Consider the following 12,968-nt stretch of genomic DNA (forward strand, 5'->3'; position numbering starts at 1 on the left):
ATTACTAAAATTATACCAATTGGGTTCATTGTTCCCGGACTACATTAGGTATTATTCATTCATGTAAGGACAAATGCAGAGCATTTCCTTTAAAGTGAGACATATTCTAACCAAAGATTTACAAATCATTGTTTTTTGTCATCAATCCATCGCACATAATAGAAACAAAATATGTTCATGAAACAAATGGTATACATTCACAAAAAAAGCAAATAACCTGCCAAAGCACATACTCTAAATACTTATCAAAAAACATTGACTGTCTTTTTTAAGCAAAGTAAACATGATTCTCTGAAGCTGAGAAAAACGATCTCATTGAAATGTGTAAGATTCTGAGGGGATTTGACAAAGCGGGTAGTAAAGATATTATCCCTGCTGGGCAGCATCAAAGAAAGAAGTATAGTCTGAGGATAGGGTTCGATCACAAGAGTGTGAAAAGGAGCAATTTTGTCTCTCAGAATAGTTGTCAGTGGAATTCTTGACACCAGGGAGTTGTAGACATTAAAGGGCCTGTCCCACTTGGGCGTCATTTGCCCATCATCTACGCGACATTATTTACGCGTCATGACGCACGACGCGCGCGTCGTGACGTTCACATGATGCGCGCATGACGTGCATTATGTGTGCGTGGTGACATAGGCAGTGATGCGAGGTCGCGAGCGGCGCCCCAGGATTTTGGGATTCACAAAATCCTCGCCACCTGCGTGACGCGCAAATGACGCCCAAGTGGGACAGGGCCTTCAGTCATCAGGAAGCACAAAATTATTTTCTTGGCCTTGAATATATCTAATGACTCAGCAATCACAGTTAAATGGGATAAATAATCCCTTTACTCACAACTCCCAGGGAAGAAATTCCTCTTTATCTAAGTTATAAGTGGTCAGTCCATTTTAATGCAGTTCTGGCCTCTGGTTCTAGACTCCACCCTTAAGCGAAAACACCCTCATGTCAAGCCCTGCCAGAATTGTTGGTGTTTTATTGAGATTCCTTCTCACTCTTCTTAATTATGGATCCAACCCTTCCTCAAAACATCTCTTTCCATGCAGGAAACAATCTGGTGAGCCTTAGCGCCACTGCCTCCAAGTCTGGTATCCATTTGTCACATATACAGTATAGAGATCAAAGTAATATGCTGTGCTCCAGGCATCATACCACAGCCCCTGGAGACCTGTGGAATTTTAGAATTTGGACCCCACCAAGTTTTTTAATCCAGTGCCATCTGGGATTTTAGAACTCCAATTATCCGGTACATTCAGTGTGGTTTAAACACCTGGTTTAAACAAATATGTTTCACTGTATCTCATTACATGTGACAATAAACTAAACTAAACTTGATTCTTGCTGACAAGAAGCTGATGTCTGGGGTCATATTTGATTCATCAATGTACTCCCCAGAATGCAGATGAATGTTGGCCATACCTGAAACGTCGCCCTTCCATGTTCTCCAGAGATGCTGCCAGACCCGGAGTTACTCCAGCACTTCCTATTATTTTTGATTGTTGATAATCTTGATTTGTTAATCCACACCCCCGGAAAATGTATTTTAATGAATCCAACGTAATAATGAGATTGTACGCATTCTTTCTAACGTAAAATTTATCACCTAGAAGGTGCTAGTGCAATGTACTCAGTCGTACATGGCCTTCAAAATGTTGCATGTCTGTAGATCAGTAGGTTCAATTTGTAGCAATGGACAATAAACAACAGGTGCAGGAGTAGGCCATTTGGCCCTTCGAGCCAGCACCGCCATTCACTGTGATCATCCACAATCAGTACCCCGTTCCTGCCTTCTCCCCATATCCCTTTACTCCGCTATCTTTAAGAGCTCTATCTAACTCTCTCTTGAAAGCATCCAGAGAATCGGCCTCCACTGGCTTCTGAGACAGAGACCTTCACAGATTCACTACTGGGAACGGATGGAATTTCCGTGAATTCAGGTTTCTGAACATCATCAAAATCCGGTGTAGGCACGAGGGACTGCAGATAGACACAAAAAGCTGGAGTAACTCGGCGGGACATCCAGCATCTCTGGAGAGAAGGAATGGGTGACGTTTCAGGTCGAGACCCTCCTTCAGATAACTGCAGATCCTGGTTTACAGAAAAAATAATGGAGAAACTTAGCGGGTCAGACTTCATTGGCTGTACACATTCTCACCTAGCACACAGGACACAGCTAACAATGGCATGTTTCCTTTATCATCGTTTGTTCTATACCTCTCTACATCGCCGTCCATGTCTCCCGTTTCTCTTTCCCCTGACTTTCATTCTGAAGAAGGGTCTCAACCCGAAACGTCACCTAATCCTTTTCTCCAGGGATGCTGTCTGACCCGCTGAGTTACTCCAGCTTTTTGTGGACCTGGATCGGCGACCTATCGCTTTCCATGTTTTGTCCTACCCTCATCTCTCTTCCATCTTTCTTCCCAAAACCGCAATCTGTCTGAAGACGAGTCCCTACCCAAAACGTCGCCTCTCTGAGTTCTCCAGCGATTCCTGTCTGACTCGCTGAGTTACTTTGTGTCTTTATAATTAAAATATAGTGCCTTTCCACAAAACGCCTGAAGTTGCAGAATGCAATAAAATTCGATTAGTTTCGCTATGCCAATTGATTCCAGATGGCTGTTAATTCTACCAGTCTTTCAACATTTCCCCCATAGTGTTGCTTGCGCAACCAGTGATAACGCATTTAGAGTTTTCCACTCCAAATCCGGACACTCAAGTATTCTGTAGACGTTTGTAAAAACGTGGCCTCTCGTGTCTTTCGTGCTACACAACGCTACCAGTTTCTTGGCAATGTTGAACGACCGTCCATACTGAGAAATGAATGCGGTGCCAATGGCGTGCTTGCTCCCTTTCCAAGCAAAGAAAATGATCGAGCTTCTGCATATATATGCCTCATTTTATAGCTTGCAACATATTGTCGGGGATATTAATGTGCTCCAGCACTTTGTGTCCTTCTGTGTACTAACCAACATCTGCAGTTCTTTGTTTCTAAGTTTCTCCAGCTCCTCGTTTGTCTTCCCTCCCCTCGTTCCCCCGTGTATTCAGAACCTTTTATATCGTTATAACTGGTAGATTCCTTGTGACTTGCCACGTCAAGCAAATGATTTAATTATTTGAGGGGCACAAATATTTCACTTACCACTTTTTATTTCGTTTGTGACATTCTGCCTCGGCCTTTCGTTTTTGGGAGAAGAGGTGAACAAAAATAGTGAAGTCTGACATGGACTGGGAATGCAGCGCGATATGTGGGACGTCGCTGTTTGCTTTAGTTTGGAGGCACTCTAACATCACTGTGGCTATTTTTCTAATATTTAGGGCCCAGTGCGAAAAATTAATTGGTTCCGAGCTATACTTTGGGGCATATTATTATGCATTAATATCGGCATTTTTTCCGTCTACGAAAAGACAAAACGAAAATTATAAGTAGACAGGATCTTAGTAAATTGTGGGGAAGAGCTAACGGACCGGACGTCCCACTCCTGCGTCTATATCACGCACTCTATAATTTACAACATACTGTCCGCAATGTTAACGCGACGACATATTAATATGCGCTCCAAAGTATCTGTACAGCATTATTATAATCAAGGAGGAAAGAAGCGAAATAACGCATGCTCTTTAGCAATAGTAGATATAATCAGATGCATGTGCAGATGCTGGTTTAAACCGAAGATGGACACAAAAAGCTGGAGTAACTCAGCGAGACAGGCGGCATCTCTGGAGAAAAGGAATTGGTGACATTTGAAGAAGGGTCTCGACTCGAAACATCACCCATTCCTTCTCTCCGGAGATGATGCCCGCCCTGCTGAGTTACTCCAGCTTTTTATGTCTATAATCATCTGCAGATGCTTTAGCCTCCACGGGCTGTGACGGCCGGGTGCGGGTCTCGCCTGCGGGCGGGCGGGCCGGCGCTGAGCTAAGGGGCCGGACTGCCACGTTGTGTGGATGGGCTAATGGCAGCGCAAAGGAATTCCAACTATCTGCGGGACGATGATCCCAAGCAGAAACAACACAAGACAGGAACACAGAGCTGGAGTAACTCAGCGGGTCAGGCAGCATCGACAAGGCAGCCTTGTTAACCCGTTTCTAGTCAATGGGCCGTAACCGCCGGATTGTGACCGCTCGTTTCTAGCGTTATTTAATAATGAGGAACGGTGGACGGTTAAACAAAAGCTGCTGCTGCAGCAGAGGCGCTGACTGCGGGGAGTCGGCGCTACCTCCTGACTGGATGTGGCGGTTTAACTGGAGTAAAATATTGTTCCTGAATGACAACGTGGAAATGTAAAAAGGCTGAAACGAGTACACACTGTTATAATTAAGCTAATAAAAGGAGAAACGAACGCGGCGCTACGGTATCAAGTAAAGTACTGAATGGTTCAAATCCACTGGAGTTCTGGTCTCTGAAACCGTGTGGACAGGGCGAGTGAGTGATGTAACTGGAGTGAGCTGCACATCTTAACAAGCTTCCCCTCCCAGAGTACGTGGCAGCCGCAGTCCCAGACCTACACAAATCACTGCAACGTGCCAGCGATTACAGGGAGCCCGCGGCGTTAAAAGAATCCGATTCAAGCAACATCTGGGGCAGGAGGTTCAGCCCAACTTTCGCGTTGATGCTCCTCCTGCGTCTCCCACTGTAGCATTTGGTGCAAGCGCCCTGCACACAACCTGCCCGAGCCAGTGGTCCGAGAGCGCCCGAGCGACTTGGCCTTCTATTTGATTTGCGGTATGACTTCCATAAAGCAAAAAAATAAAAGTAATTCCGATCGCAGTTCCCCCAGTACACAGGATGACGTGGCAAAGAGGGGCTCGAAGGGCAGCAAAGGGGGAGCAGAGTCGGCTTCGACCTTTGGGAAAGTGGTGAATGTCCTGCTCTTTGTCGTCCTGGCTGCGAGCGCGGCAGCTTTCGGCTGGTATATCCACAGCCTCTCGGAGCAGATCAACCATTTTCACCAAAGGAACGAAGAGACGTCCATTCAAAGCAACGAACTGGCGAAGAAGATGGAAACTGTTCTTCAACAGGTAAGTAAGTGCATGCACTATCCCATTTGCAGTTTCAGCCAGGCTTCAAGACATGCTCTGCTCTGAAGTCTTGTGATTGAACTTTATCGCTTAAAAAAAATATTATAATTAATGTGTTTTTCCAAGTTCACTCCCGGCCCCAAAGTCCAACGTGAACGGCATACCTAATAAAGCAGCGGTCATGTAGCCGGTCTCCAACTTATACTTTTTCACCAATTTCGCATTCTACTTCTATTTCTACTTTTTCGATGTATGTTTTCCACCAGCATCTTTATAACTGTGGTTCTGGGGGGAATTATATGATGTAAAATCCACATACTTCACATCCAGGCACTTGGGGATTTCAAATTGGAGTTCGTTGCTGTTATTTGCAATCTCGGTGAGGTGTTTCACTCGGATAGCCACGTCGAAAAGGACAGGTAGGTAAAACGGTTTTCCTTTTTTTTTTCTCAGCTGCCCTTTTTGATATGGCTAGCCAAGTGGTATTCATATAAAAGGGGACAAGTTGATAACAAAAAATGGGAACAGTGTTCAGAATGAAACACTGGGAAATGTTTCCTACACTCTTGTTTAAAAATGAATAATCTAAAGTTGTATCTTTGGAAAATAAACAGGACACCTAACTTTTGAAGTAATCCTCATATTTAAGAGGCAATGCAGCATCTGCAGTTCCTTCCTACACAATGCACAAAGAAAGTGAGCTAAGGATGGATACTGGTAGGAAGACTGGGGGGGGGGGGGGGGGGGGGGGTCACACTACCTGGAAGATGTAAATCCTGGTGGGGAGGGGGGGAGGGGTAGAATCAAAGGGCTCTTGGAACAAGGTACACAAAGCACTAGACGTTCTGCTACAGGTGAGCTAGACCAAATAAAACTAAACCAAGGCCCAACATGGGCAGGAAGAGCTGCACCTCATCTTCTGTTTGGGCATGTTGCAGTCTTCAGGATAATATTAAATTCTACACCTTGGTTTCTGTTGAACATCTGTGATATTGGCTTAGGTTGTTTGTTACTATTTTCCCATCATTTTCTTTTTTCCCTCTGGAAGTGGAGAGCATCCTTAGCCTGACCTGTTGGGCAAGTCTTTCACAATTCCTACATTTCCTTGTCTCTGTTCTTTTGTCAACATTGTCACTCTCCCATTCATTCATTGAGCAGTTAACCTTGTTTACATCTTACCCATTGGTCACACCAGTTTTACCTTTTCAGAGGCATCCTCACTCCCCACCTTCCCGTAGCTAAACAATCTCCATTGGTCTCCCTCGCAGTTCTTGATGAGGCAGAAGCATCAAGCTGTTTCTCTTGCCATGGAGGTAGCTTAACCTGTTCTGTATCTCAGCATTTGCTGCTTTTCTTGTATTTCATCATGAGATTGTCACCAAGAGGTTCAATTCAAAATAAACTTCTAATGCAGTGGGGACAATGTGGAACTTGCTATCACAGGGAGGTGCTTAAGTAGAAGTTATAAAAAAAACCTTAAGGGGAACTGGACAAACATGAAGGAGAAGGAATTAGTGGGAATTAATGGCATAATGTTTGGGGAATTCTGTAGAGCACAAATACCGACATGGACTGATTGGAGTGTTTTTGTGCAGTTTACCCAGTGTGAACAAGAAAGTGAATGTGCAAGCACAGGGGCAAACATATAACAATTGTCTCAACAAGGACACAATGGGAAGAAAACATTTCAGATAATATCTGATACATCAATTCTAAAATGATTGGTCCATGGAAATTAGAGAAGATGGCCACCGGACCATTCACATTGCTTGGAACAATACCGTTCTGCATTATCCACTCTAATTTCCATTTTTCAGTAAAGTCAACTCAGATGATTGCTGTGAAGTTCTCCTTAATCAATAAAGCAACTCCGTCTCCTCTTTTACCCCCACCTCCATCTCACTTGCAGCACCTGTATACTGGAACATTAAGCTGCCTGTCCTGTTCCTCCTTCGGTCAGGTTTAGTAGAATAGTTTCAATTTCATATATTTCTTCTGTACTGGTTTGCACATTGTCTTTTTACTTGCACAGACACGTTTCTACTCTACCCTTCCACGATACCAGGAGGTTCTTTTGCAATAACTACTCACCTGTCCTCTTTCTCGGTTCTAACGAGTGGTCTTGCACCTGAGAGGTTCACTGGCTTATTGTGTTTTCATCATTCTCTGCATATTTCACCCATCCTGTAATCTAAATTCTTGCAGAACAGCATTCATGCCACTGACGTGGGCCGCTGGAGATGCTAATGCCATTATACACTTTGTGAATAGCCGCATGCTCTTTCTTCAATTATATTATATACTTTTAGATTATAGTTGGCAGAGCAACTGAACTGCATCAGTACCAAACGTCACCTCAGTCTACTTTAATAAAGATGCAATCATTCACAATTTTCATTTCATATGTGACTATCATAGCCTTCTTCCAAGAGTGTTATTAATATTTATATATTTTATGCTTTTGTTGAAACTATTGATTATTTCGCTGAAACTTTATCAATATTCAATCTTTTCAAAGCAATTTCAAACATTGGGGCCATGTTTCTTTCAATGGTCATATTCCGTCAGGCTTATTTGTGAATTCAAATTGTCCTCAAATCCCTTTTAAACTTTGACCACTCATGTTCTCTGTGGGTAGCACACACATGCCAGATTTGGAAGGTAGTGAGATTGAAAATTCTGCCAGGATCTAAGTTAATGATCTCGACTTACAAATGAATGTTCCATGCAGGAAATGGTATGTTGCTGGGGATTATCGTGGGTGAATTGAGCAAAACAAGTCAATGGCGCTTATTTAGTTGGGCATAAATTATCACATACCTCTGTTGAAAGTGGCAGAGCAAAGTGGTCTTACATTGAGGCCAAGGGTCCCTCAACAACGTACCAAACCTATTGCCTTTTTTGACTTGCTTTTCTATTTGTCAGACTTTTTTTTGTGAAACTATCTTTCATCAAAAGAGATAGAAACATAGAAAATATAGAAACATAGAAAACATAAGAGTGCTTCGAGCCTGCACCGCCATTCAATATGATCATGGCTGATCATCCAACTCAGTATCCCATACCTGCCTTCTCTCCATACCCCCTGATCTCTTTTGACAGTATTGGAAGCTGAGTTTGATGCATTATAAGTGAACAGACCAAGTACATTTAAAGAATAAAGGTTAGAAGCTACATGTTGGTCATTTATATTTCTAAAAATTGTTAAAACATTTTTTGCCAGTTTAATTTCTCCGCAATTGTGCACGATTAACACATACATTCTTAATACAATGTTAATACTTAAATCACAAATGTATGGGTAATAAGTTGTATTTCAAATTTTGTAATTAACAAAATAAATGTAAGATAGCTGTGGTCATACAGTCAAATGGCACTGCACATATTGTTAGCTGATAGTAGTCCAATTCTACGTTGGATTATAACATGAGTGTGGTCAACTTGGTAACATGGAACAGCATTGCAGTGGCGTTGAAGAAGAAAGGCAGAAAATGTTGCTGTATCAGCAATACTATGCTTGTTAACTTTAGATGGTTTTAGACCAGGTGGCAAAACCTCTTTTATCAATCTGATTGGTATTAGACTGTGTGAAACCAATTATCCTACAACAGTAAATGGGCATATTCGCAAGTGGACAGTTTCCTTTCTCTTGTTCACTTTTCAAGATGCGAGTCTCAGCATTTATTGACCACCCCTAATTGCCCTTGAGGAGGTGATGGTGATAAGCCACCTTTTGAGCCATTCAATTTCTTGTGGTGGTGGGTGTATTCCCACAAAGCAGTATGTAAAATTATTCATTATTGAAATTAATCAGTCTGAAGAAGGGTTTCGACCCGAAACGTTGCTTATTTCCTTCGCTCCATCATAGATGCTGCTCACCTGCTGAGTTTCTCCAGCATTTTTGTCTACCTTCGATTTTCCAGCATCTGTAGTTCCTTCTTAAACATGTAAAATTATTCTCAGTTTATACTCTGTAATCTCCTCATTCACCAGCATCTGTGTAATGTTTCATCTATTTCAGGTGGAATCTACGAAAGTCATGATTAACAATCTGGAATCAGTGCTGCATGGCAATCAGCAAGAGCTGCAGAAAACGAACAACGCCGTCACGAAGAGTGAGAGCAAGACAAATCAAATTGGTGAAACTCTTCAAAAGCTGCAGAATGAAATACTGCAAGATCTCTCTGATGGCATCCAAGATGTTAGAAATGCTAGAAATAGGGATTTTACATCCCTTGAAAAAACAGTAGAAGAAAGATTAACTGAATTAACCAAATCAATCCATGATAACATTGCTGTTTTTACAGAACTTCAGAGGAAGAGTCAGAATGATATTGATGAGATTAAATCAAAGATTGGTTCATTTGAAATGACTATTGAGGCAAGGAGTCAAGAAACTACATCTTTAGTCAGCAAATATGACCAAGTGAAAAGTACACTATATTCACAACAATCTGCAAATGGTGTACTGAAAGAGTCAGTCTCCAGCACGGTAAAATCTCTCCATGATATATTTGAAGAGCTTCAGCAAAGTAAGCAAGATTTACAGGACACAAAGGAAAGCTTGGCCGAGCAAATAAAAACCATGATTTCAGAAGCGGGTGGTGTTTCCGAGAATGTAGAAAAGGACAAGGAAAAACTTGAATCCCGATTAGTCACCACAGAGGAAAACATTATGGCTTTGAACACAGCTGCAACACATTTATCTGACAAAATGGAGTTCTACAATTTTGATTCCATGCAGGGCACAGTGAGAAGTATTGTTCAGTCCCATGAGTCACTCAGCAAAGAGATTCAAACACTGAAAGCAAACCTGGAAGGTCTGCAAAGTAAGGAAACGAATGAAGCACTTAATAATCTTCAAAACAAAATGCAAGCTCTTGAATTACAACAGCAACAACAGACTGAGGAAATTGAGTCCAAGCATTTTGAGAGGCTAAAGCAGTTGGAAAAAAACATGGGTGAGATTGATGAAGAAAGTAAGAAAGTTGCAGCTGTATTAAATTCAATGGAAGAGACAATGCAATCAGAGTTTCCTGAGAAATTATCATCATTGGAAACATCCATGGATGAACTGAGGTCTTCAGTCAACGAAGCCAAGAATGACCTGGAAGTTTTAGGGACATCTGTGGAGAGCCTCGTCTCAGAATCTGATAAGACTAATACCGCTGAGGATGAACTGTCATCCCTAAAGCTCTCACTGAATGAGCTGCAATCTGATGTTGATAAACTATCAGATTCATTAAACAGGATACAATAAGCCATCAAACAACAATTTTAATAAAGCTCAGCTCTTGAGAAAATGGAAAATAAAAAGACAGTTGGAAGGTTTTGTAATGAAATACTGTATAAACATCCATGATGTATTGTATAATTATCCAGTTATAAAATGATAATTTTGAAACTAATTTCAGTTGATACAAACTTAATTCTGCACTGAAAACCAGTAGAATCAACCTCTAAATATTAACAAATGTTCATCCCAAACATATTGTCCTTAATTTTCTTTACTGTACAGATGCAGATTTTGTGCATGCATAGCAAACATAAACTCTGGTTGAATTTGAATATCACTCAGCACAAATTCATCCACTAAGTCAAGATTAAATATTTGAATGGGCTGATCTAGAAGGTACCTGAACTATGCTGCTTCACACAATTGGCTGAATTGGCTGAGGAGTTTGTTACACATTAACTGTGACTCGTGTCACTAAAGGGCTATCAGATGCTTCCAGTATACGGGACACATAATTAAGTATGACATCAACAAGAGTGCTGCATTACCAGAAGTATAATTTCTCAATAACGACATTAAGTTAAGGTTCTTTCCATCCTTTTCAGAACTTGTAAAATATCCTGCACCTCAAATTCAAAGCAATGCATGTGAGCAACACCCCATGACATGTCAATTATTCCTCAACATCACTGAAAATAGATTATCCATTTCACATTGGCATTATCAGACTTTGCTACACATTCCCACCTCTTGTCGACACTATAACTTAGTTCAAAATGACTTATTTGGATCTGAAACTTTTTATTTTGTCCAGAGAACCCACCTGAAAGAAGAAAATTATAATAATAAGGGTGGCACGGTAGCGCAGCAGTAGAGTTGCTGCCTTACAGCGAATGCAGTGCAGGAGACCCGGGTTTGAACCCGATCTCGGGTGCTGTCTGTACGGAGTTTGTATTTTCTCCCCGTGACCTGCGTGGGTTTTCTCCAAGATCTTTGGTTTCCTCCCACACTCCAAAGACGTACAGGTATGTAGGTAAATTGGCTTGGTAAATGGAAAAATTGTCCCTAGTGGGTGTAGGATAATGTTAATGTATGCGGATTACTGGTCAGCGCGGACCCGGTGGGCCGAAGGGCATGTTTCCACGCTGTATTTCTAAACTAAGCTAAAAACAAAAAGACCCTGAAAGCAAAATTCAGGCAGAAATTATCAAGTGCACTCTGCTGGGATAGTACCAGGCTGGATAGCAGTAAATGCTCAAAAAAAGATACAGGAAATTTTCAGCTTTTTTGGGGGGGCCAGTAGTAGCAGATCTAACTGCTGTTTATGCTTTTGATATTCTTCCTGGGATTGCTGCATCCTCATTGGCACTGTCCACCTCCCACCACTAGTTCGCAGGCCTGCTCAGCATAGTAACTCGGTGACAGTGACTGGGGCCTGTCGTTTGTTGGCAGAATTTTAATATATCCAAAAAGCTAATTTGGATCTGGTGCCTTCACGGCCATTTTAGGCTCAAATAATATTTCTCCATCTGCCTGACAAGTCATTTTAAACATTTTCTAGCCACCAAGTGGTTATCTCGATCTGAGTGACCCAGCGCCAACCTTCGGTGTCCCCACAGTTACAACCCAACCAGCCGAGACTTTGCTGCATCAGTTCCCCGCTCCAAGGGTGCAAGAACTTAACTGCAGATGTTGGTTTATACCGAAGATGGACACTAAATGCTGGAGTAACTCAGCAGGACAGGGAGCATATCTGGAGAGAAGGAATGGGTACCATTTCGGGTCGAGACCCTTCTTCAGACTCAAGAGAGTGTCTGTTTGTCCCATGAATAGCTCATTCTAGGCTACCCCAAGTCTAGTTTCAGTCATTCAAAATATTGAGCAACTAAACTTTATTTTGGATAACACAACACAAATTCACCTATACGATACCTAACCACAGCGGGTTCGATCCTTGTATCTGCTTGGCCAAGCCCTTCTAACCTCGTGCAAGCAGAGACACTCCAAAAGGTCACGCAGTCCCAAGCGCTCTTCCAGAAGTTCGACAAAAGACCTTTTATAAGTCCCCGAACCTTGAGGAGCCAAACTACATGGAGCTGGTCTCTGTACAGTCCAATAACACATATCGATTACAATACATGATTGACAGTTTCCTAACGCAATAACATAGTAACTGATACATTGTATCTGGTAAGGCTTCGAGAAGGAAGCTAACATAGGTGAATAATGCAGCATGTGCCTTGGGATTCAGACAATCCAGACAAGGCTTAACATTTCAACCAATCAACAACTAACAAAGTAAGGCTTCACAACATTATTTACACTATGTTTATCTGGTTTGCATTGATCTAATTAGCTCTATGCATTTCACACTTCATTGTAAGAACTCTGCAGATGTCCCATTTTTTCTCTGCAGCACTTATCTGGCCACAGACATGCTGGCACCATTGAGCAGCTTGTCTCAGTTTTGCAGAGGCACATTTAACTTGACCAAAATGGCCTAGCAGTACATAAGCCCTTACTCAATTTTAATACCATAGCTGAGTTACTTCAGCATTTTTGGGTCCATCTTCGATGGAATTTATTTGTAAGAGGGTTGGAGAGTTATGTCAGAGAAATCTCACAAGGCAGTGTTAAAATAAAACTTTTGCTGAGGCTAAATCTACAGTCCTACATCCATCTCGTGCCTACAAGAAAAATAACTGAAAGGTTG

The 12,968-nt window shown here is 41.9% G+C and overlaps 1 protein-coding gene across 1 annotated transcript; it reads left to right on the top strand.

Moving 5' to 3' along the window:
- Window positions 1-3,948: 3,948 nt before the first annotated feature.
- ckap4 (cytoskeleton associated protein 4) lies at window positions 3,949-10,427 on the top strand. Its single transcript, XM_033039702.1, has 2 exons — window positions 3,949-5,019; window positions 9,041-10,427. The coding sequence occupies exons 1-2, from the start codon at window positions 4,726-4,728 to the stop codon at window positions 10,277-10,279; spliced, it is 1,533 nt and encodes a 510-aa protein (XP_032895593.1). The 5' UTR covers window positions 3,949-4,725; the 3' UTR covers window positions 10,280-10,427.
- The last annotated feature ends 2,541 nt before the right edge of the window (window positions 10,428-12,968 follow it).

This window comes from Amblyraja radiata, chromosome 21, assembly GCF_010909765.2.
Source record: "Amblyraja radiata isolate CabotCenter1 chromosome 21, sAmbRad1.1.pri, whole genome shotgun sequence".
Lineage (NCBI taxonomy): Eukaryota > Metazoa > Chordata > Chondrichthyes > Rajiformes > Rajidae > Amblyraja > Amblyraja radiata.